Here is a 25377-nt window from a genome sequence, read left to right as displayed (position 1 = left end):
TTCCAGAGACAGTTCCACATGAGTGAAAAGGAATTCTGTACTGCAGAGTTCTTCATTACCTACTCTGTCTGTACTACAAAATAAGAATAATACTGATTTTTTTTTCTCTCTCTCTTTTTTTTTTTTTCCTTCCCTCTGGTCTGTGGAAGATGTTTTACAGTTTTAATGCAGCTGTTTTAAGTGTGACTGTTCCTGTTCAAGGGCAGCTGATGTACTTTGTAATGCCACCAAGCAGCAAACAAGCTCTGTTCCCCCATTGTGTTGAAGTGATAGGTATGTTTGCTAATCAAGAGGAGAGCAGAGCTTGCTGTCTGACTTGTTTATGTTTTATTTCTCACCATCAAGCTTTAGAGGGAGGCACAGAAAATATGTAAGCATCTATATTATTCAGTGATGTATATGTGTACATGGTGCTGCTGATGTCTTGCAGTCACTCCTGGCTGAAGGGAGAGATGGGTCAGGTGTCCCCAGCATCCCTCAGAGCACCCCAAACCTGGCATGCCATTACATAAACTATTCATTCATTGTCTCTGCATCTTGGGTTTTTTCCCCCTTGTGTGATTGCTTCAGTTTTGTTCCAAAGTAGTGACCACAGTGGAGGATTTTGGTCGCCAGGGCTCACAGGAGGCCTGTGGGAAGTGCTCAGACCCAGGGATGCCCCAGGTTCCCGCCACAATTGTTCCATTTCCTCCTAGGCTGCAGTGTTTCTCCTTCCCATGTGAAGGCTGGAAGCAATGTGGAACTGGGGAATCTCCCAGGATCTGCAGGAAGCTCAGCAGCACAGGAGATCCATCTTTCTGTGCCATTTCTGGTCCTTGCAGCCTCTGCCCTGGTCCCTGCTCAGCTGACAGGGATGTCAGCTCTGCCAGAATCCTACTGCAGTTTTACTCATTCCAATTCCTTGCAAATCTGTTTTCAGCATTCTGAAATGAAAAAATAAAATCATGTCAGCTGACATCTCTGTAAATCCAAGTCAATGATTCCAGCAGGAATTGTCATAAAATAACACACATGAAGAAAGTTTAGTGCTGCAGCCAGAAATTCTGGACTATGGGAAAATTCCACTGCCCTTTGTATGGAATGCATTTTTGGGAAGGACAAATTTTGGGTTGGTTTGTTTCTCTTTATTCCTGCTAGGATGTGTTGGGTTTGTATTAATTCTTGTAAGCTGGAGTGTGGGGGGACAACTGCCCTGGAAAGAGGCAACTGAAATTCTCCTGCTCTCCCTGCCCTGCCTGCCTGCAGCTCAGTCTTGGACAGGGAAGAAGCTTCCATCTGATAGAATTCCTTCCTGCTGCTGTGCTATTGTTGCAGTTAATTTTATGAATCCCATTTTTAACAGAATACCCAGTTTTTGCATTGTCATTTTGCTCTTTGTCAGGTGGGTGGGTTTATTCCATTCCTTTTTATTTCTCCTTTCAGCAGATGGAGAACATTACTCTCTTTAACTTGTTCTTTTATAATGTGAAGTGGATATCCTCAATTAATACACTAATCTGTTTCCTAATTAATTCCCTGAGGTTTTCCTCTCTTTTTGCTGGTACATTGAATCCTGAGTGCAGTTCTGTAAACTCAGTAATTTGATTATTTAAAGGAGAAGCCATGAATTTCGTGATAGAGGCACAATGTTAAATTCCAGTAGCAAATGGATTCTATTATTGCAGTTTAAAACCTGCTTGTTCCTGGGGTGGAACTGTGCACTGCTAATAATTCACTCTGCTAAAATCCAGGCAGATTGCTGTCAGCTTGTCCTGAAGAGAAGTGCAGTGCTAGAAATCTGACACATACACTCTCCTACAAGCACTTGTTGTTGTATTTTTGTATGCAGATGTGATGGCAGGGTGAGCATCAAAACATCAACCTGCCATGAAGGGGATTTATGTAGCAATTTCTCTCTTGTTTTCAGTGGAGGCACTGGTGTGTCAGACAGATAGAGGGAAGGGGCTCTCCTGCTGCTTGGGAATTGGTTTGGCTGCTGCTTTGAGAAGCAGCTCCAGGTGATTTTGCTGTCCTTTCTTTGGGGTGATTTGACACTGAGCCCAAGACAGGACAGCAGTCGTTGGAAAATTTGAAGTCACTCTCATTGAACTTTATAATTTAATTCTGAGCCCACTCCTTCCTCCCCCACCCCAAAAAAAAAGAAAAAAAAAGCCCCAAAGTTTAAGTATCTTAATTGAAGCATTTTACTTTATAAGGACTCTAGTGAAAATGTGCAGGGTACTTCCTTACCACTATGTCCTACTAAACAGAATTTTAAAATGCCAGTCAGTTTCTTGCTGATGTTCTCTCTTGCCCTAAAGAAAAATAATAATAGAGGAAAAAGAGCTTTTAGCTCTAAAATTAGGGGTTCATCAATGCAGTAGTTAAGGCTGTTGAAATTAATTTTGAAAATTATTTTCAGTTATAAGATCTTCAAGCCTTTGGGTAAATTGGAGCAGTAGCACACATAGACTGTTGTGGCAGAACCAATATCACCTGCAGAGTTCAATCCAGAATGCTCAGAAATTCCTTTCCTGTCTCAGGATTTCTTTTCCACAGCTCAGGTTATTGTTTTTGCATTTTGATAAGATTGTGTCACACGTGTCACTGTGCCACCAGTCCAGCGTGGCTGAGAGAAAAAAGGACATTACAAAATGATGTGGGCACCAGGTTTTACCAAATCCTTTGCTTTGGTTCCTTGTGAGTTTGGGGGCTCCATGACAATAGACATGCAGAAGCCAACAATGCCCAATGCCAGTCAGTCCTAAATGGGATTAACAGTTTGGTTTGGCTCCAGAAGGGCTTGTGAGCATCTCCCTTCACTGCAGACTCAGCAGACAGAATAAATGTCACCTTTTTCCTCCTCTGCAGTGCCAGACCACCTTGTCCTGAAGCTGCTGACGGAACGCCTGAGCGCCCTGGACTGCCTGAGCAATGGCTGGGTGCTCTCTGGCTTCCCCAGGGATGTGGAGCAGGGCCAGCAGCTGCAGAAAGCACAGATTAACCCCAACAGGTAAGGGACAAGTCCAGCCATCACGCCACTGTGGGTAGGAAAGGTTTGTCTGTGGAAAGAAACAGATCTTTGTTGACATGGTTTGTGCTGCTGCATCTCAGTTTTGGTTTCCTTAGAGAGGAAAGGGGTCCTGCTCCTGGAGAGGAGGAAATAGAGCCTGGCTGACAAATGCTCCAGATGGCCAAACTGTGGGAGAGAGAAGGGGTTTGTTGTTCTGGTTATTTGTTTGAGTTGCCTCCAAAGCCAAACCATAAGAAATGGATTAAAGTTTGGATTATATGAGAAGATGTATTTTATTTGCAGCAGGAGGGGGGATCTACATCTTCTTTCTTCAGCATTGACATAATACCATGGAAATATATTGGTATTGCAAGGAGCTCATTATGAGACTTTTGGGTTTTGTGAAATAATTAAAAACAACATGAGAATTACATTTTATTTGAGCTATAATGAATTGTTCAGAAATGTAATATGAGAGACATCAGCATCCAAAGAGAACTGTTATGAGTGCCAAGCAAATAAAATAAGAGTTACTTTTCACAGCTGGTCCAAAGGTGAGGATTTAAAGTGCTGGTGCACTCATCAAAGCTGAGAGGCTTTTCCCTTCCCTTCCCAGGCCCTCCTGGCTCTGTCCATCCCCCTGGCTGGCACAGTGGCCGTTCCAAAGGCAAACACTGGAAATTTGTGATCTTTCTGCTTCCAAGGAAGATGTTCTTATCTGAAAAGCAGTGGTAGGAGAGATGCATTACCCACATCAGTGTTTAATTTGGCAAAGTTACTCTCCCTGTGTGATTGCCTTGGATTCCCTCCTGTACAGGGGTAGGAGAAGGGTGGGAAAGGTTGGGGGTGAGTAGAGAGAGAATAGAGAGGGGTGCAGAGGGAGGGAGCTCTACATCCATCAGGGTTTGGTAAGGAAAGTGTGTGAAAACTGCAGTAACTTTATTTATCCAAAGTAAGACTTTGTGCATCTTAAACAGGAACCCATTACATGGTAAAAAATGGAGAAGGAACCTCCAAACTTGTGTTGGACTCAGTGAGACATAATCTCCCACAGATGATTCTTCTTGTGCTTTTAGAAGGAAGGTGCAGAATCCCTGAGCACTCAGAGTCCCTGAGATCAGTGGGAATTCTGGAGTGTGCCCCATGTGCTCCTTCACAGGATTGAGACCTCATCAAGGCAGGAAGAGCAACTCATTATAGAAGTGGATGGGTGGAAATTCAGAGCACTGATCCATTTGCTCAGCCTCCCTTCACTTTAAAGAGCTCTGCACGTTCACATCCGAGTTTGGAGTTTGGTCCCTGTTTTCTACAGGGCTTGAAGTGAGGGACAGAAATAGGCATGGAGCTCCCTGATTGATCTCAGAGCTGATATTTTCCATGAAGCTGAAGTGGAAGGGATGTGAGGGAGAGAGGGTGATTATAAACAAAAGGACACATTGCAGCACAGGATAGCAGGGCAGTAATTCAGTTTCAGTTGTGATGCTAGTTATAAAACACTATCTGCAGAGGTGGTGTTTCTGACATCAGGAGAAAAACCTGATAGAATTATAGCCTTGGAATCAATCTGGGAATAGGATGCAGAAATCTATAAATCAGACACAGAACAATCTACAAAGTCTCATTTTTAGGAGGGCTCAGTTGATGAAATTAGATTAAAATAAATTTACATATATATCAAGTTTATTATTAAAATCTAGTCACATCAGTAAACAAAATTATTTGTGAAAGAGAATGTTACTCTGCTTTTTGAACTCAGAGTAGACCTCTTTGGCTGATCAGAACACAGAGTTATTGTCTGCTTGTCAAGTCACAAATCTATTCCTTAGAGCTAATAAATGGTTAGTGTTCAAATACTATGTTTTATCTGACTCCCACCTCATAAAGCTACCACACATAATACTAAATTATACAGCATTGAGCAGGATCAGTCTCCTGACTCCTCCATCTTATAGAAAGAAAAACAAACCTAGTAATTGATGGTAGAAAAGAAAGAAAATAAAGTTATTTGAAAACAAACAAAATGGGCTATAAAGTTTGTTAAAATGTAATAATAAAAAAAAACCCAACAAAACCCTGATACAGCATCAGCTACAACATCCAAAGAACTGCTCTGGAACAAAAAGGAAAATAATTCAGTTTTCACTGAAAAAGCAGGGGGTTCTTTAAATTAGAATTTGCAGCAGAATGAGGCTTTGCTGGTGGACTGGCACAGGAAAAAGCTGCGAGCCCTGTCTCCCAAAGAGCCCAGAGAGGAGGGAGCTGCTCTGAGCTCCCCCTGTGAAGCAGCTCCTGCCTAAGTGGACAGGATCCTGCTGGCATTGAACCGGGGCAGCCTCCAGGGCAAATAAGGAGCTGGATCTGTTAATGGCCTCTCAACTGGGACTGGAAGATTTAACCATTTAATGCCATTTAACCACCTGAGCGGCATCCACAGCCACAGGGTGGCTGCTGGAGCTCTGAGCCACTCACACAAAGCACTGGCTTCACTTCCTCACCCCAACGAGGGTTTTAGCAACAAAAATAAATGTATCATATAGCCATGGGTGGTTCTACTGAAAGCTCAGTGTAATATCCACCAAGGTGTTTTTTTATCCTTTTTGCTCTCTCTCAAACTCGAAGTTAAAACAAGATTCAGCAGCAGGGTTGTGTTGTGAATCTCTGGTTGTCACCTTCAGCTGGTTCCTGATCCTTCCTCTGCTGGGCCAGCTTGAGGCAATCAGAAATGTAAGGATTCCCTGAGCCAGAGGATCTTCTAGACTAATCACCCCTTTTCCTTGAGTTTATAATCTCCTTTTAAACCTTTGGGCCACCAAATCACGTGGAAAGGAGTTTCTCATTTCAATGGGTGTCATATCAAAATACTTCATCATTTTTCCCAGGTGCATTTCTTCTCTTGAGAAGCAGTTGCAGAGATTCCCTGGTCATGTCTTCCAATACTCCTGATTTTCTAAGCCTCTTGTGTTTGCCCTTCAGTCACCTTTTTTCCCAGACAAAGAACCTTGATCTGTTTATCCTTTTTTTTTCCCTAGAAATCATTTCACTCATTTCACTCTTTTGATCATCCTGTTCTCTCCCCTCACTGAGCATTCCAGGTGGAACACCCAGAACTGCATTTGAGGGCAGCACTGTGTACTAGAGGTGGATATGATAAACATTTTTATTTTGATCTTAACTCCATCACTCATAATTGCTGATATTATTATCAGATGTTACTGGGATAGATTTTGGCAGAACATCTTCTGTGCACTGTGGTAACTAAACATTGTCTCTTTCACTGAAAATACACCAAAAATGTACAAAGTGCCAAAAACCTCAGCTGAGTGGGTTCAAACTCAGCAGAGATCTAAAGAGAGCCTTTAACTCAAGATTTCTGTCTCAAAGTTGGAGGCAGGTTTGTGTTGGAGCTCTCCTCAAGCCCCCCCCATCAGTGCCAAAGGCTCTGCTGCTGCCTCCTCTGGGATTGCCACTTCCCCCTCCATTCTTTCCTTGGCTTTGTCCCTCTGATCTGAGTCCAGGGTCAGTTCTTTTGCTTTTCAGTGCTGATTAATTACATTACAAATAATACAAGTGAACAGACAAAGCTGGGCAGGGGAGGGCTGAGCCAAAGGATTGGCCTAACAATACATCCATAATATATTTCTAATACCCATTTTTCCAAAATTAAAGTTGTTTCTTTCCCAGCAGAGAAAATAAACAGCAACAGCTTCTCCAGTGCAAGCTTTCCAGCAGGGTTTTATTTGGTCTTCAAAATGATGTGGCTGTGTTCCCAATTATGTCATCTTTTTACATAATATATTTAAAGCTTCTTTTCCACCACGCTGCTGAGAACATGTATTCAAACAGTTTAGGATAATGAAGTCATAATTTCTAAGGAAGAATTTTTGAATACGTTGAAAAGGGAGAAATCAGAATGGGGGGAAAAAAAGAGATTTTTTTTAAACTACTTGGTCTTTACATGGGGCTTTCATATTTCTGCAGCTGATCCCAATGTGGATTAGGGATAATAAACAGCCTATTAATGGAGGCCTGAACTAGGAAATGGAGTTGGAATCAGCAGTAAAATTCAATGGCTGCTGAAGGTTAATAACTCCATTACTATCAGCTCTATTTTTGAGCCGTTTGAAGAGCTGGGTGTTAGCCTTACCTTACTCCTCATTAATTGAGCTAATAGAACCCCAGTGACCCCACCATGCTGCCATTATCTGAGAGTTTACCAGACATGGACTGGAATACTTATCACTGAATATGTATTCCTCAGATTCATTTTTATATCAGAAATATTTTTGTTAAAGATCTCCTGCCTTCGGGTTCCTTTTTTGCCTTTTCATTTCTTTGCTGCCTTTTGCAACAGCTACTTATTTGGAAATTACATGTAAATGACTTAATTAAATCCCTATCAAGGAACAAGCTAAATCCCAAAATAGTTGCATCAAGGAAACATGATAGTGATTGAATTATTCTGACGTGGAAAAATCTTACAGAGCGTTTTAAAAACTTTGACCTAATTTAAATGATGGATATTGTGTATTTATAATAGGTGTGGTTTTAGTTGATGGCATACCAAAATATGATGAGCAGCAAAGAAAAAATATTATATCTTATTTTCTCCTCATTTTAAGGCAAAAAAAAAAAAAAAAAAGAGAGAGAGAAAAATGATGTGCTAATCAAGGGACTAAATCAGTATAATACAATTTGCCTGCACCAGAGAGACAGAGAAACTGTAGGAAAAGTCCAAGTGAACTATGTAGGATTTGGATTAATTTGTAAAATAGTAAAAATAATAGGCAGCATAATTTTCTGTTTCAGTCATTCTCTTTTTTTTTTTCTCAGCTCACTCTTCCAGCCATTCTGTGGCTGCTGCTTTAGTGACTCTTCACTCTCACTAATCGGATTGGGTTCATTTTCCCTTTGCATTTCAGTGCTCCCATCTCAGCTGGGCTCTTCTCCTCCATCCCCAAACCAAGCAGGCTTTTGGTAAAAACCAGGGGGCAGCTCCTGCAGAGCTCTGGGAGGTGCTCATGGAACAGGAACTCTCTGGGAAGTGTGGTTCAGGTGAGGAATCCTGATCTGTGCTCCCCACCAGCAGAGACACTGCCCTGGCCAAGGGGAATCCCAGTGTTTGCTGGGCAGAATTAGCAAATCTTCCTCTCACTAAGACTCATCTGCTTCACTCAGCAGGTGGGATCAGTTTAATCCAGTTCCTACTGCTGTGGCCTTCTCTAAGATACAGGACCAGCTCAGTGATTGTCTTCTCTCTCAATGCAAGTGCTTGGACACTCATCCTGCCCGTTAACAAGATTGTAATTAAGTCATTTACCTTTGTTTCCTGATCTGCCTCCAGTGCAAGAGGCACCAGTGGGCATGGAGAGATGGGCACAAGCTGTTCAGGAATCTCCCATTCCCTCCCCTGTCCTCTGGCAGGAGGGCTCTGCTCAGCACCTAGGGCAAAAACTCACCCTCCTTCTTCTGTCCACACAAACCCAATGGAAGCAGCTCCTTGTTCAGATTTCTGAGCTCTAGCCAATCCTTACTCTCCATTCTCCTCCTCCTCAGACCGTGCTCTCTCTTCCCTCCTAACACTCCTCTGAATAGAAGCTCTTGCTCTTAAATAATCCAACTGATAGGAAATTGGATGATTACAATAAAAAGATTATGTCACTTCTGCTGCACATTCTGCCTGACCTATATTGGTCCCATAAGAGCCTTTCTCTCCTGGGGAGAAGCATTAATATGCATCTTGAGCCAGCAATAACAAAACATCAAATGCAGTTTTAAAATCTTTCTGTGGGCTTTCTGTAGGATGCTGCATTTGCTGTCACAAGCTGATTTTGCTCCAACAAGAATAGGAGGTATATTTGGCTTCAGTTGTGGGAGGCAGGGATTATTTTTAGAAGTTACCTCATCTCATACAAGCTCCTTTTGATGGCTGGAGTTTGTGTGGTGAAATCCTGGATACAGCAATTAAGGAGTGCTCTGATCTCAGCAAGCTTCCAACATCTCCAGGAAGAGAAAGAAGAAAAGCTTCTACTTCTAAGTCAGTATTTTTATTTTTACTGTTATTTTTAAGGACCCAACACCACAGGCAGAACCCTTTCATTCCTTTTACTGCAGAAAGGAGGGAGATTTTCCTGCAGTAACTATCTCTCACAAATGAGGAAAGATGAGGAAACCTGAAGACTTTCTATCCTGGTTGCCCTTAGTTGGAACTGTTTCTCTTGGAAGTTGCCACCAACATCAAGGCTGCCTTTCTGAACTCAGCACCAAACTGGAGAGGGAAAGGTGCTGGTTGGTCTCACAGCCAATAAGTAAATTAAAGATGATGTGCTTTCTCAATTCTGACTATTTCCTTGTGGTCTAAGGCAGTCATTTTCAAAATTTCACCTGAATTAACTCAGGAGTTAGCACACAAATAAAAACCATACAGGAGCAAGGCTGGTTTTGTAGCACTTTTGTAACGAAGATTTTGAGAACTGCCTACAACCAGAAAAACTTTTGCAAAATGAGTGAAGGAGGAAAACTTTAAATATAAAGATATGGCAGCATTTAAATTTAATGAACCAGGGCATTTTCTTTGCATTGGTAAGAGGACATGTGTAGATAAAACTGAGGAGAAATTTGCATGTGTGAGAGCTGTAAATGAAGATATTTAGTGGCTGAGGAAGCATAAGGGGAAAGGAGGGCTGGCCAGTGTTGCATTTGTATTGTATTTATATTTGTATTTCCCATCATGATTACTTCAGTAGTGTGGTGGCTGAATTTGGCTGAATATTCTTCTGACCAAATGCAGCAAGGCCACCCTTCTATCTTGTACAGGTTAAAACTGAGTTTATGAACTCCTGGAATTCAGAATTTCTGAAAAATTGGACAGAATTTCAGAATTTCTGTAAAACACATAATTTCTGTAAAAACATGGCCAGGATTGTGCCAGCTGTGCTCTGATTGAGTGAGCTCATTGGATCTGGGAGCAATCCCAGAGTAAGGCTTTACTCAGAGCTCATGTGGCAAAATGAGCCATGCAGAAAACCCTCAGCAGAACAGGAATTGTGCTGCCTTTGCTTGGATTCTCCAGGCTGAAGGTCTGGGAAGACAAGTGCATCAGTCTGTAGCAAACAGAGTACAGTTTAGGTGAGTAAAACTGACAAGGAATATTGCATATTGAATGGAGACTGGTTTGTCATTGCCATGAGGATTAGAAAGTGTGATCTTCATTAGAACATCAGTGGAGTTACTGCTGTTTGCCTTGGAACAAGATATTTGCTCAGAATTTTCTAGTGAGAGTAAATTTAGTGAGTGCAGGGCAATTTAAGAGAGGGGAACTGAATCCTGCCATGGTTTATTCTGAGGAGAGATGTGGGAATGATCCCTGATGTCTGACAGAGGCACTGGGTCCAGTTCTATGGGCTTGGATCACCTGCAGTCACATAAATGTATTAATCACTATCACTTAAATTGGCCTCCTTTGGCTCAGGTGTAAGAGGTGACCCAGAGCTTTTATGCTTTGCAAGGTTCATATTTTCTGTCCCTAAACCCATTATGTTTGCAAAATTCCATGCTGTCCTTTGAAATACACTTTGTGAAAGATTTTTTATCTATTCCACAGAGGATTTAAACATTACCCTTTCCTTCCAGGTTCTGTATCTCTTAGCTCAGTGGGGCACTGCCATGCTTTGATAAAAATAATCCTTAAAAAATTGTGCTCTGTCATTCTTTTGACATAATGCTGATTAATATCCCACTGATATTCACTGAGTGAACAATCCTGTTCTGTTGAGAGACTGACCAAAGGTCAAGGTACAGAAGGTTCAAAGAGTAATGGTTTCATTTAACCTTCTAGTAAAAGCTGCTACTTCTGTGAACATAATTTAAGCTGATTTTCAGGAGAAGTCTGTAGAAAAGGTTCCTCCTCACATACTTGCAGTGAAATCAAAGGATTCATATCGCCCATGAATGTGCCCCAAAGTTAAACAGTTACAAAATAAAGGAATAATGTGGTTTTTTTCAACCCCTTGAGTCCTGTGCACTCTTCAGTTTTATCTTTTTTTTTAAATACTTTGCAGCAAGACACTGAACTGTCAAAGCTAAGTGGTGGTGGGTGTGGAGAACTTGCCATATTTTTGTAAAGTTTTCTTTCTCCTTTTGAAAGTCCAGTTTTCTCACAGAACTCAGTCTCCAGTTGCACATTTCTAACCTCCATGGATGCACAGGTTTAACTGGCACAGGTACAAATCCTGAGCTTTCATTCCACCAGCCAAAATATAATTTACATTTGGAAACTTGCTCCCTTTTTTTTTTTTTTTTGTTAGAAATATTACACTGAACCCAGATTTTTATTAACTTTCTGTGAATAAATTGCTGGCACGCATTTTACTTTGTGATTATTCAAGAATTCAGTATACTCCAATTTTGTAATTAGAGTCACAGAATCCTGAAGGTTGGAAAAGATTTTTAAAATCATCAAATCCAACCTTCCACCCAGCACCACCATGGTGTTCACCACTAAACCACGTCCTCAAGTGCCACGTCCACACATTTTTGAGCACTTGGAGCACTTCCCTGGGCAATTCCAATACTGACCACCTTTTCCATGAAGAATTTTTTTCCTACTATCTCAACTTCCTTTGGCTCAACTTGAGACCATTTTCTCTGCTTCTTACAGCAAGTGGGTGTTGCTCAGAAAAATCTTGTGATCCAACACAGCCAACCCAGCGATGGCAGGAGAAATGGTTGCACATCATGACCTGGGAAGTGGAGGAATGAATTCAGTTCTTGAGGTCTTCTCTGTGGCTGCACATTTGCATCTCAAACCTGAGAGTTTTGATAAGCACAGCTTCCCAACTGCCCTGTCTGCAAAAACTTGAGAGGAGCTTCCTTGGATTTATTCAGCATCACCTTGTTTCACTGCTAAGGGCAGGAGAGCTCCAGCATCAGGCTGGATATTTGGGTTTATTCTTGTCTTGTAGGATTTCTTTTCTCCTGATGGTGTCTTCCTTCACCCCATCCCTACCTGACCCTGCTCTGGATCTCAACTGTTGTTTTACCTTGTTGATGGTTTGTCTATATTTGCTTTAACCAGATGCCCCTCTTTGCATGCAGCACTGGGACTCATCCCCTCTCTCCTATCAACAATAATTAGCCTTGTAAGACTAATGGAAGAAATCGTGTCTAATTACCCTGTTGAAGGCCCAATTATGTTATTAACATTTGTGGGCTATAAGCTAATGATGAGGAGAGCCTCTCATTTGCATAGCATTAAGTTAATTGAGCTGGAAGCTATGGGGTGGATGGCAGTGATGAGAGCAGGATTCTGTTACAGAATGGATAATGATGACCAGAGCAGGACGATTCACCTGACAGGTTTATTAATTAACAGCTATCTGATTACCTCAAAGAAATGGCAAGTGGCAGTGCTTCTGAAGGAAGCTGCAGTATTTTTTTTAATGAAAGGTGCTCTATCACTGTGGATGTTCTGGGGTGATTTATGGTAATGGCAGTGTAAGCTCTTTCCTGGAAGCCAACACAAAAAGCTGTTCTGGTTTCCTCCCTGCCCTTAAAAAAAAAATATTCTGCAAAGGGGTGATATTTGTGAATATTCCTCATTCTTCCAAGGTGCACAGAGTCTGTGTGCTGCTGAGTTGGTGTGGTTGTCTGAGCTGTGAATTTGGAGAGTTGTTGGGTAACCTGGAAGCTTTGCCCTCAGAAGAACCAGAGGATTTGATTTTATAAAAGGTGTTTTTCATTATGGTGTTAGGCAGGATTCTGTGTATATTAGCAGGGAAATAATATAAACATTCAGCTTTCCACATTTTCCTCCTTTATGCAAGCTGCAAGTGGAGGAGTGCCCTTTTCCTTCAGCTTATTTTAGGTACAAACAGTTATGCATAGTGGGTGGGCCTTTTAAGGAACAGGAGTCTTCATTTAAAACAGTTCTAAGAAGAAAAATCCATCTTTCTCTTTTTTGTTAAACATCAGATTCTGTCTGATTAATTCCAAACACATTGTAATTCACAACAGGTTCAGACAGTGTCTTGTTTGAGCTAGAGTATCTTTGAGGGGAGAAATCACTGTGTTTAAAAGTTGCCTGTGCAATCAATCCAAGAGTGAGTAACTTCCTATGCAGTTACTCATTATTAGACTCCCACACCTCAGTCATGAATGGATCTGAATGTCAAATATAGTTTCCAGTCAGCAGATCTTTTATATTTTCTTCATCTACTCTGAAGAGCCCATTATTAAATCCCATGAGCTCCAGACCTTACCTAGTGACTGAAATCCTCAGTTCATCCTCAAAATACCTTTGACCAGACACATCTCAGGAAAAAAGAGAACACTACAGATTTTAACCTTTCAGATAATGACTTTTGATCCATTTAAGTGGCCTGGTGATTAGTGAGTCAATAGCAATAGACATGTGAAGAGCAGAAACTTACAGATAAATTGTATTCACTGTTATTTTCATAGAATCATAAAATATCCTGAGCTGGAAGGGACCCACGAGGATCAGGGAGCCCAACTCCTGACCCTGCACAGACACCCCAACAATCCCACCATGTCCCTGCTGTCCAAATTCTCCTGGAGCCTGGGCAGTGCCCCACCACCCTCTGGGGGCAGAACCTTTTCCTAATTCCCACCTAAAGCTCCCCTGGCACAGCTCCAGCCATTCCCAAGCATTCATATGTAAAAAGTTTCTCTGTATTCTGCATCTGGCATTTGTTGGGCAGCAAGGAGCTGAGAACATTGATCTGATGTTGGTAGAGAGGCCAGGATTTCAGTTTAGCTGCTGCATAGAGACATTGACAAATCACCACAGGCACTGCTGGTCAACAGGAGAAGAGAAGAAAAATGAAAAATCAGAGATGAAGGAAGTAACCAGGGGGAACAGCTCCTGATCTGAGCTGTTCAGTGGTCCTGGCTCAGGGCAGATTCCAGGGGATTGAGGGTGATGGTTGCATGGAGCTGAGCTGTCGTGGTCACCTGTGTGACATTTCCTCCATCTCCTTCCAGCCTGGGGTGGTTCAGAGCCTGTGGTTGTGTGGAAATCACTGGCAGAGGTTGTTCAGGACAGCCAGCACAATGAATAAAAGACTTTAATGGAATTTAAACCCTTCATCCTCCTCGTGCTCATTAGCTTCCTGTAATCACCAGCCCACACAGTCAGTGTGGATAGAAATATCTTTACCATATAAATTAGATTTTCTGCAAGGTGTTCTGTGGTTCACCACAGTGCCTGGCTGTGTGGAATAGACAAACACAGATCTGATAGAGCAAGAATTATGTATTTAATTCAGAGTTCTGTATAGAGTGCTCATAAAAGCTTGATCATGATAGAGGGGCCAATAAACATTTGGGAACATAAATATTTCTGTAGGAAATGGCTTTGTGAAGCATTTAGTTGTTGAGTAATAAGAACAACAGAGAAAATCAGAGCAACAGAAACCTCTAGGTGCTGATCTGATGGGTTATATATGTTGCAATGATAATCATGGTGAGGGAGAATTTTTATGGACCAGTAGCAACAAATACATCGAGTCCTGCCAATTTACTAATGAATTCATTTTTCTTGTGCTTGCCCCACTTGCTATCCCTGCTGTTCAGAATTCAGCTTTAAACCTGAAAAGCAGTGGATGGCACCTTGGAGTGCTGAGCTGCTCCTCTGAGTTTGTGTGAGCTGAGTGTTTGAGTCTTGGGCCATTTCTGGAACATCCATTATTTATGTATTTAGGCAGCAGTCCAGCCAGACAACACAGGGACATGTATTTTAGGAAAGCACACATCAAAAAGGGTTTTAAATGGCCAAATTGTAGGACAAAACATTCTGACAACACAGCTGGTACTCTGTCTGTGGGCTAGAAAATAAGAAGAGAACCTGTAAGAAAAATAAAAGCATCCTAGGAATAGCTAATCAGGTTAGAAAGGACGTTTGGGCTGCAAGGATTTTTAGGGCTATGGAGAAAAATTGAATAAGATTAAAAAATGTTTGTCCATCCTGTCTGACAGATGTGGGGGAAGATGGAATCATTTGTTACTTCTCTGTTTTTCCTCTGAAAACAGCAGCAGCAATGAGCTGGCAGGCACAGTGAAATGCAGTTAGCAAAAGTAATGGGAGTTGAAAGTTTGACCTTTTGTGATGGAAATTTGATATGAAAAAAGGGTCTTTTGATAATTTCTCTATCCAATCAGATATGGGAGATGTCTTGATCCTGTTTCCTTATTTGCATGCTGACTGATCTCATTTGAAAACCCAATCATTCAGAAATATTGGGACGTCAACAGAAATGTTACAAACAAGAAGTTGTTTTATCTGAAAGGTCTGCAGGATGTCATCTCTTGTTTTTCACTCCAGTGGCCTGATCTCTTCTTCATGATTCCATGTTTTTATTGGCAGGATAAGTTGAACATATTGAAATGCAAATAGCCCTTTCCACATTGAACTGAAATATAGGAGTTTTTTTCTGTGTGATTGATTGTATCCAGGGCACTTCAAAAGACACAAAGAAAATACTTTCTGCAGCGCCTCTGATTCCTTGACATTGCCAAGTTCTGACGTTCCCTGTTAGCAATCATTGGCACAGAGTGATTCCTGAGCCTGCTCTCACCTCTGCTTTTCCCCCATGTAATGCCCACAGTGCTGCTCACTGTTCTTGGGACACAGCCTGAGCTCAGTTTTCTGCACAAACCCTGCTTTTGTCACAACCAGCACTCTGTGTTGCTGTCCCAGGTGCTGAATGTCAGAAACTAACTGAATGGATTTTACCAAATTGCAGATCTATTTAATCCTACAATGGGTACTTCAAAGCCCCCCAGGGTCACATCTAGTGTGTAGAACTGTCCCCATGATTATCTGTAAATTCAGATTTCACTGCCCACTTAGGTGAGTTTAGGATCAACTTTATCTCCCAGACAATTTAACCTTTATTTTCTAGAGCAGGCAATCCAATTTCCATTTTACTCTGCCTCCCAGTGGGTTGATGACAAGTTTTCCTGCTGTGTGACTGGTGTCATTATCCCTTATTTTGGATCCTACCTTAAACTAAGCCAAAGTTTTGCATCACTTAACCCAGAAACTGGGGACAAACTATCAATATATGGTAGTCCTGAATAAGGGGAATTATTTAAGATTTTTTTTTTATTTGCATGCTTTTAACATTAGTGTCAAGCTATATGAGAAATCCTTTTTCTTTAGTACCCCGATTTTTTTCCCATCCAGACTGCCCCAGGCTGATCTGAGTGCAGCCCTGGGAAATGGGGTGTGCAGCTCCTTCTTTCTGGGGCCACTTAGGTTTGCTCTGCTTTTCAGGAAAAAGTAACTATTCACTGAATGGAGGTCTCCTGCTGAACACCTGCTTGCAAAGACATCCTGGTTTCTGGTGGAGGGCTCTCCACAGGGATTGCTTTCCAAACCCAGATCCTGGAGGGAACAGGTGCAGGGAAAGGGATGAAGCAGATTATAAACTTTACATAATAACTTATCTTGGAAGTTGCTGAGCTGGTGTTTGTACAACACTTTGGAATGGAAAGCTCCAAATTAGGTCAGGATTTACCACGGAGTCCCTCAGGTGGGTGGCAAAACACCTTGCCAGGGGCACATGGAGATCTGAAGTCCTTATCACTGAGTTAAGGAAATCCAGTATTCACTTGTTGTTTACTTAATAGAGTCCAGGGTCTAACCACAAAATAGTGCCTGTGTGAGATGTTTATCTGATGGTACCTAATTTCTTCAGCAATACCTTTGGATATGGGCTGGGGATTTCACTGCTGGAGGAACGTGCCTGTTTTGACTGAGGAGTAACTTGACTGATAGGCCCCTTCAAATCCAGACAATCTGTTTCATCAAACCCTGTGGCCTGTCAGCTGTGGGGGAGTGCTTTGTGAAACAGCAGGAATGGCAGATTCCCCCATTCCTTGTGCAGCAGACTGGAGTTGTGGGGATGAGCAGCTCGCTCGAGTCAGCAGCTCTCGGAATTAGACACCGGGTGGGAAATCAACCTCCTTCATCTCTCGTGTGTTTTAGAATATCAAACCAGCTAAGTTTAAACACGATGTGTTATTCTTGATAACCACAGCAATCTAGCTCTTCCTTGCTGGATTTTTTTAATGCACTTTCCCCTCAGTACTAGAAACACAAAAAGCAGCTCAGCGCACCAATATTTTCTCCACGGTGAAGTCAGCATAGAATATTAGTGTCCAAAAAGTTGTAAAACAAAAGACTATCATATGTTGCACCTTTTAATCATGTAATTGCTGAGTGACATTTAACTCTGAGGCTTTAAGTTACTCCTTTTCAGCCAGCCTTCTCCTCGTGCCCCTCTCGTCCCTCCCTCCTCCCAGAGCAACCTGCTTTTGCAGAGTAGTGCTTTAACTACACTGAAGTTTGGCTGGGCTTCTACATATTACAGCAGCAACACGAAAGCAAACAATTGAAGTATTTGAGAACAATGAAATATGTATGGCTATCTGTGACAGCCCTATAAAGCAGAGCAATTAGCCGCGTAATCCGAGAAAGCCAAAGCGCCCGGCAGCCCACGGTTCCCTATTAGTTAAATGCTTTTTGTACGTCCTCATCCCATCAAATCAACTAACACTTCCTTTAATTGGTTCATGAATTATACAGCTCGGGCTGCATTATAATTTAATCACCAGTAAACATTCCTGGGGCCTGCTGTAAAGTGTATAGCGCTCATTAATTCCTTAATTTCAGCAGATGGAAGGGGAGATCGGATGAACGGTGGCAGTACAGAGCGCCTTGGGCAATGGAAGAAGGAAAAAAAGGTGGGGGGCCGTTTAGATTTTTTAAGGGCTGTCAGAAACTCAATCTGTGAGCTGTCAGCAGCCTGGACCCGCTCCCCCCTCCCCGCCTTCACCCCACCTACTGCTGCAAGTGACTGACGGATTCATATGGAGCCTTGTCAAGCCGTCTTTAAACATCAAGCCAGCGGGTAAACCAAGCCCAATGTAAATTAATTCTTGTCTTACGGGCCCCCCTTTCTCTGTCCCCATGAATATTTCATGGCGGGCAGCATAAATATTAATTCTAATAGCTCTGCACAGTGGTTATTATTTCTGTTTTATGACAAATATTCATAAAATATTCAGGACCCTTTTTTAGAACATTTACACACTTGATTGTGAAATTTTCCAGCTTCCTGGGGACACAGTAAACATATTGGGGTTCTCTTGATGGACTTTTTTCTCTCTTAATTAATACTACGCCACATTAATATTTAATCAGATTTAGTTTTCCTTTCCCCACAAGTGAACCCTATTACATTTGAGGATTTATTTGACAGTATTTAAACAGGGAATTTTTATTCCCTATTATGAAATTGGTTTCCTTTGACACATATATAAAATGACACATTATAATCCATTCTTTTATCCCCTCCCCTTGCCCCCAAATCATACACTTTTTCAGTGTCAGTTCTTTTATTTATTTTTACATACCAAATATCTTACTAATGACAAAAGTTAGTGTTTAAATGTTGGGGGGGGGGGGTTAAATATCATTTACTCTAAATTTGATTCTGTTTATTTAATAAGGAAGAAGAGCATAGGTTTCACCCTTGTTAGGAGCAGGAGGTGCTGGTGCCAAGCTGCAGACAGGTAGCAAAGGCATCAGTCCTGAGATGAGTTTGCTGGTGCTTAACCCTGGAGTTGTTGCTCTGCTCCAGATTTGCTTTGCAGAATCTAATTATTGCAGGGTTGCAGGGATCTGAGGAAACAGGCCTGCTTTTGGGGGAGAGGGTTCAGGTTGCTGACCTCAGGCCTCTGGGGCTGCAGAAGCTGTGGATTATCTGAGAAGGGGTTTGATTAACCTTGTGCAGGGCAGAAATGGTGCCAGCCACACTCCTCCAAAGCACTGCTGGCTGCCATCTTATTCTGTGATTCATAAAGCACCGCTGGAATGAACTCCAGGGGGAATGCAAAGATGCTGGAATAACAGCTGAGAGTAAGGAGGAGGCAAAGAATAGAAATGAGGAGGGAAATGTAAAGCAGTTCTGAATGCAGGTATTAATGCATCCAAGCCACTGATTGCACACAGAAAGAGTTCATGTTGCCTCCTCCAAAGAAGCTTTAAAAATGCATTGAAGCCACTCCTACAAGCACATTTGCTCTCTCTCTGAGTGCTCTGTAATGTTTGCACAGCCCCAAGTCCTGCAGACCATGGGAGGACTCTGGGGTTCCTCGCTGCTGTGAATCCATGGAGCTGGTGTGGCACCTGCTGAGCCACCAGGCTGCTGGGGTGGGACAAAGGAGGGACCCTGACACCTCAAATCATCCAGCTGGGGGGTGGAAAACATCTGCCAGAGTCATAACTCTGCTCTGCTGGTGAGGGGAGGAACATCTGCAGCCACAAAGGGTTTTGTTCATCTGGCTCCCCTGGCCAGCAGCCACGTCCTGGGAATAGTGCCCCACTGAGCTGCCTTTTGTATTATTGCACAGAAATGCATCCATTTGAAATGATCCAGGGTCTGGAAATAGCTTGTCATTCCATGAATCTTTGTAAGAGCTCAATAAGCAAAACACTTGTGCTGATTAACCTGTGTTTTAGTGTTTATGCAGTGTATTTTCCCTTATGGTTGAAACCTAGAGGGTGAAATTACTTCCCAAAATAGAATCAAGCATCTTTCATCAGAAGATATCCCAGAGTTTGAAAGAAATCAGTGAATAAAACCTCCCAACAGCTCCTTCCATAAATAAGAGATAAGGATCATTTTATCCATTGCAGAGACATGCAGGAGGAGTATTTAGGGTAGGGAATAAACTGTGATTCATGTTGAGTCAGGGGTGCAGCCTTTGTGGTCTGGTTACCCATGGGCAAAACACCTGGTGAGAGCTGCACTGAGCCCTGAGCAAGCCTTGGGAGAAGGGGGATGGGATCTGTGTGGCCAGTTTTCATTTTTAAGAGGGGGATTGGGGATGCAGGATGCGATTGTGGAAATAGAACACGCTTGGCATTCCTGTGTCCGGGCCATGGTGCTTGAGAAGGGGCTTAGCCAAGGTTTCATTCAGGTTCCAAGTTTTGGGGGAATTGATTGATCCAAGTCAGTATCTCTGGCTGGAAAGTCAACAAAGCTAAAATGGTCAGGGTTTTATCTGGAATTACTTGGATTCAAATCCGAACCTCCTTGTACCTGTCAAGTTGGACCACTAACTTGATTTGTCATATTGCTGTGATCACTCGGTGGGGCTACCCAAGGAAAAGTCCTTTTTGCAATGCTGATAGTTTTTGTACCCTGACCACAGCTGCCATCCAGCTCCTTTCTGCTTGTAAAATCCAGAAGTTTGCACAGTTTTGTGCATTTTTGAAACTTTTAAAAGCTAATAACGTGGTCAGTGTTAACAATGAGAGTCTTGGAGTTTACCCAGATTCAGGACAGTTTTTAGAGATGGTTTTGTCCCTCTGCCATCAGTCCATGATGCCTCCAAGGTTTTCCATGATTGGTGAGAACTCTGTGATTTCCTTCCCCACCTGCTTTGTCTGCCTTGTGAACCAAAGGGAGGAGTTTGTGTTTGTGCCAGAGATCCCACAAGATTGTACCTGTGGTGGCCTTTTAGGACCTTCTGCATCCTTACACTTCAACCTCAGCTCTTTCTCACCTTTATATTTCAGTCACAGAACTTGTAGCCATTGCACTGCCAGAGCAGCATCCTCAGGAGAGCTGTTTTCCATGGGGAATCGTGCCACAGCATCAGGAGCACTGCTGATATCTCCACATGGAGTAGGATGTTCTGTGCCTCATGAAAGGCACAATCATTGGTAGCCTTGATTTTGACATTTTCTATTTGTCTGCCTGGAAAAGGAGATAACTTTTTGTCTTTTTGTCTCTTCCTCTCTCTTTCTTTCACTCTCTCCTTCCTGTTCTTTTTGCTCTGATTTAGCTGAGGGTCTGTCAAAGTTCAGCCTGCAAAGTTTGCTGTAACTTTGACATCACACAGGCATCTGATCTTCACTTTTTTTTTTCTTTTTTATGTTTTATTTTTAAAGCAGACTGATGTGGTACGTTGTAAAGTGCCAGGAGCACTTGCTAATTTAGTACTTAATGACAGTCACAGAGAGTGTTTTTCTTGCCCCTGGAGAGGTTTTAGACACAGCTGGGGTAGATTTGCCACTATCAATTATGCACAATTTTAAACAAGAATTGGCCAGCAGGGGCCTCTTTTTTTTGCAGAGTGCAGAGCATGAAGAATGGGAATATGGCAGCTGGTACCTGCCTGAGACAGAGAAGATATATAGGAGTCAAGAAAATAAGGGAAAGATTAATAACTTACTATTTTTAAAGTTGCAGCTTCAACTCAAAAGTTTAAAAGCTGCATTAAAAGTGGCTCAGTATTGGCTGGTGGTGAATTTTTGTTTCAATTCAAGCATCCTAACTTTGTTGCAAAGCTTGACCTGGCCCTGGTATAGCCACAAGCAAGTCAGTAGTCTCTGTTTTTAAAAGCCAGGTAGGGATCAGGATCCTGCCTCAGATATCCCATTGTGTTGTCTTTACATCCTTAAATGAAAACAAAGCATGGATTTGATTTCATGGGATGATCTGATTTCACAGACAATAGTTCTATAAAAAGGGCTTGGCTTTGGGCTCCACTCCCCCAGTGTCACAATGGGAAATGCCAAGGAGGAGAGTCTGACCTAAGTGAATAACTCAGGTCTAGAACAGCCAACATCTGGCTCCATCTAGGTCAGCCCCATGAAGCAGCTGTGCTTGAATGGCAGGACCTGGCTGCCAGGCAGAGCTGCAGCTCTCTGGAGATGTGGAGGCAGCTGGCAGGGCACTGGTGCCATCCTGGAAAGGGACAGTCCTTAGCAGGAGCATTCCTTATTCCCATTCCTTATTCCCTAGCACAGGACTCCAGGATTCAGGCACACCTGCTTCTCTTAGAGCAGCACTCAAAATGTTTCCCTTCCAGGTGTTGGAAGCCAGTGTGGTGATATCCAGAGAGCAGGAAAACCACCACCAAATAAATTCTTGTGAGGACAGCACTGAGCACTGCCAGTTGTTAATAACTTGGATTAAGTGGGTTGGTTGCCATCTGGAACAAATGCAGCTCAGGATTAGCTGAATGCTGCTGTGTAGGTCACAAATCCTTCACTTATGGTGTGGTTGGGACACATTTTTCCAAAAATCCTGTCTCACAATCCGGATGAAATAACACCCCTGCCACCCCTGCTCTTCCCTCTCCTCCCCCATTTGCCAGGGGAAGCATCAGGATGCCCTGGTGACCTCCAGGCTCTGAGCTGACACTGTCTGAATAGCCAGAAGTGGCTGGAATACTCTTCTGGAATGCCAGATGGCTGCTAGGAAAGCAGAGTTACATTCCAGCTGCTAGGGCTGGAATACATTTCATCACCATCCAAAGGCAGCAAGTTCTCATTTGACTGGGTACACAGTGAAGGTGTCATCATCATTATTAATTTGTTGGAATTTAATCTCTCTAATGTATCTGGAAGCTGCACTAGATTAGATAAATGATGTCAAGTACAGTGAGGAAGAGGCAGGATTCTGACACACGGATTTTTTTGTGCCTTTTAACATTTGTGCTCACAGTTTTATCATCTATAAAAGCTGACAGGACTGGACCTTTTCCCACATATCCCTCTCGTGGGAGATGGAACAAAGGAGAGAGGACAGAGCTGTGCTTAGGAATCTCTGGTTTCACTCAGTGGGAGTCAGGGGGAACTTTTATCCTCAGAGACCTCAGAGGCTGCACCAAGTTTCCCCCACAGTCTCCAGCTGGATGCCAGCGATTTTTGGCTGCCCACAGGTGGATTCTGACCCTGTGGCACAGGAGTGAGGATTCCTGGTGGCCCTGTGGCCAGCCCTGCCCTCCCCTTGGTGCCGAGTGACACCACACCCCTGCTGCAGGGGATGCTAATCCAGCAGGGTGATGTGTCCTTTGATAAGAGGCTGTGTTTCCTCTCCTCCCTGTCTACCAATTCTGATGACATCTGTTTCACATTTCCCCTTGATAGGAGCAGTGACATTACAACACACAAAGCCTGGCTGATTCCTGAAGTGAGCTTTACAGGGGATGCATTTATGTGAGGAAACCACGCCTGCCGTGTGGAAGGGGCCAAGCTGTGCTTGGAGAGGAACCCAACTCCAGAACAACTGGGGAAGGGGCCAAACTCTGCTTGGAGAGGAACCCAACTCCAGAACAACTGGGGAAGGGGCCAAGCTCTGCTTGGAGAGGAACCCAGTACCTGCAGGGAGTTGTTCCAGTTGCTGCTGGATCAAGGTCACAAGTGCAGCCCTCTGTGTTATGAGGATTTCCAAGAGAAATCCATCAAATGTGTTACCTGGGCAGTGGGAGGGTGAGCTTTGTTATGTGAGCAGAGTCACAGGAGCCTGAGCAAGGGACAGAGGGCAAATGTTGCTCACAAGCACCTTGAGGAGCTGCAGGAGATGGATCAGATAGCCAAGGGTAACACTTCCCAGCCTGCATCCATGGAAATAGGCTTTACTCCTGTGAGTAAACCTCCTGGGGCTGCCTAATAGACTGTGTGGGGTATGTGTCTCCTTCCAAATGGTAATAAAGCTTTCTAATTGGAAGTGTTTTAAGTCTAGACTGTAGTTCTGTCAGTGCTTTTCCCCTTCATCTTTTTTTTTTTCTCTGCTTCTGAACGATTTTAAACTGACAGCCCTGGGGAGTGTTGTTTCCTCTCATCTGTGGGAGATGTGTGGAGTGGCAGGGTGAGGCATCCCACCTTGGATTGGGATGTTTGGATTGGGAGTTTGTGCTGCTCTGGAAGGACCCTTGGATTGGGAGTTTGTGCTGCTCTGGAAGGACCCTTGGATTGGGAGTTTGTGCTGCTCTGGAAGGACCCTTGGATTGGGAGTTTGTGCTGCTGCACAGTGAATTCTGTGCATGCTGGTACACACTGCACGTGGGGGAAAAAGAAATCCGCATTAGCAGGGATGTCTGCACCCTCCCACACCTCCCCCAGCTCCTCTTTAATGGTGACACCAGGCTGGATAATAAGCAGCATCTTGTTTGGAAAAGAAGGGAGTCTCAGACAAGGCTTTCAGAGTTCATTTTGTTGGCAGCTTTTTAAGTGGAGTTTTTTAGGCTCTTGTGTTTCAAATCCCATAATACTTTTTGTGTTCCTAACTATGAATTACGACAAGCTTTCTTGATATGCCAGGTGATAATCCTTCAGTGGGTTTGTTTAGCTCAGGATATAATAGGAAGCTCTATCAATTATCATGACTGTATAAATGTTGTTCCTCTCTACTAGAATATTCATCTTGAGACACATCATCAGATGTTACCTGTTGTGACAATCACGTTTTTGTGCCATTGTTGGGCAACAGAAACAAAGAAAAACAAAATGTTAAGAGTGTAAGGGATAAAAGAGTGTTGAAACTGTTGTTCTTTTCCTGTCTTTGGAATCTCCAAGATCTTGAATGTTTTATTCCTGGCTGTTATTTTGTTACCACAGTGTGAATAGAAGTCATTATCTGTAAACATTTGAAAAGAGAGATGATTTTCATAACTTTAAATCCTACAAAGGATTCTAGTAATCTGCTATGTGCATGCCAAGGTAAAGCTCAGCCTTTCATCTGGTCTGATCCCACCCAGTCAGTGTAAAATGTTCCTTTGGTGAATGTCTAAACCACGCAGTATCTCCTGTGAGAAGCAGACAAAAATGAAAACAGGAAGCCTGGCCTTGAAGGCAGCAGCAGGAGAAGGTGTGTTGTAAAGAAAGATGTATTTACAGCCTTCAGCTTGTGCTTCACTGGGAAAAATGATATTCATAGGTTCAAAGGAGCCTTATTTTTTATTTTGTTCTGAGCTAATTGTTAAATGTGATCTTTGTGCAGATCTGCCCAGCCTCCAGTAGCTGGGGGACAGGGGATTCATGTCTGCTCATGCTCAGCAGTCTGTCAAGAATTTTCTGCTGTGGAGCTTTGGAACACAAATATAAAATTAACAGGAGCACTATAATGAACCAAAAAGACAAGGAATCAATGTGGGACAGGCACAGCAGTTTATATGCAGCAGTGGATGTGTCTGGGTGCATGTGGGGCTTGTTTTCTGGTTCTGCATCCTTCATCCACGCCAGGGAGTTTGTGTTGTCTCTGTGAAATGGGTTGGCAAGTCCTGCTCCAGCCCCCAGGGGTGAAAATCTGTTCCTGGTGTGGCACCCAGCCCAGTGGGGCTGCCCCTCTGAGATGCTGAGCAGCTCTCCCTGGCTCAGGCTCGATGGGAACTGCAGGTTCTGATTTTCTAATGAAGCATTCAGCATTGATATTTCCTTTAGCAGCGTCACCAGCAAGGCCCAGCTGTGCTGAGCTGCTCCCCGTGCCCTGGCAGTGCTGCTGGAGGGACAGAGAATTGTCAGCAGCATCAGGGGGTTTGTGTCCTGTCCTGGCACTCTGAAAGGT

The 25377-nt window shown here is 43.0% G+C and overlaps 1 protein-coding gene across 1 annotated transcript in view; it reads left to right on the top strand.

The window, feature by feature from the left end:
- The window catches only part of AK8 (adenylate kinase 8), a gene marked incomplete at both ends in the record, with an annotated part of 64224 nt that overhangs the window by 35520 nt on the left and 3327 nt on the right, over window positions 1–25377 (top strand). Inside the window, one exon of the mRNA XM_084219855.1 lies at window positions 2851–2992. Within this exon, the coding sequence (XP_084075981.1) occupies window positions 2851–2992 (142 nt within the window). The remainder of the gene's footprint in view (window positions 1–2850; window positions 2993–25377) is intronic.

Source organism: Fringilla coelebs, assembly GCF_963513975.1.
Source record: "Fringilla coelebs genome assembly, chromosome: 21".
In the NCBI taxonomy this organism is placed as follows: domain Eukaryota; kingdom Metazoa; phylum Chordata; class Aves; order Passeriformes; family Fringillidae; genus Fringilla; species Fringilla coelebs.
Note: the sequence above shows the minus strand (reverse complement) of the source record. Positions and strands in the feature narration are given on the sequence as shown.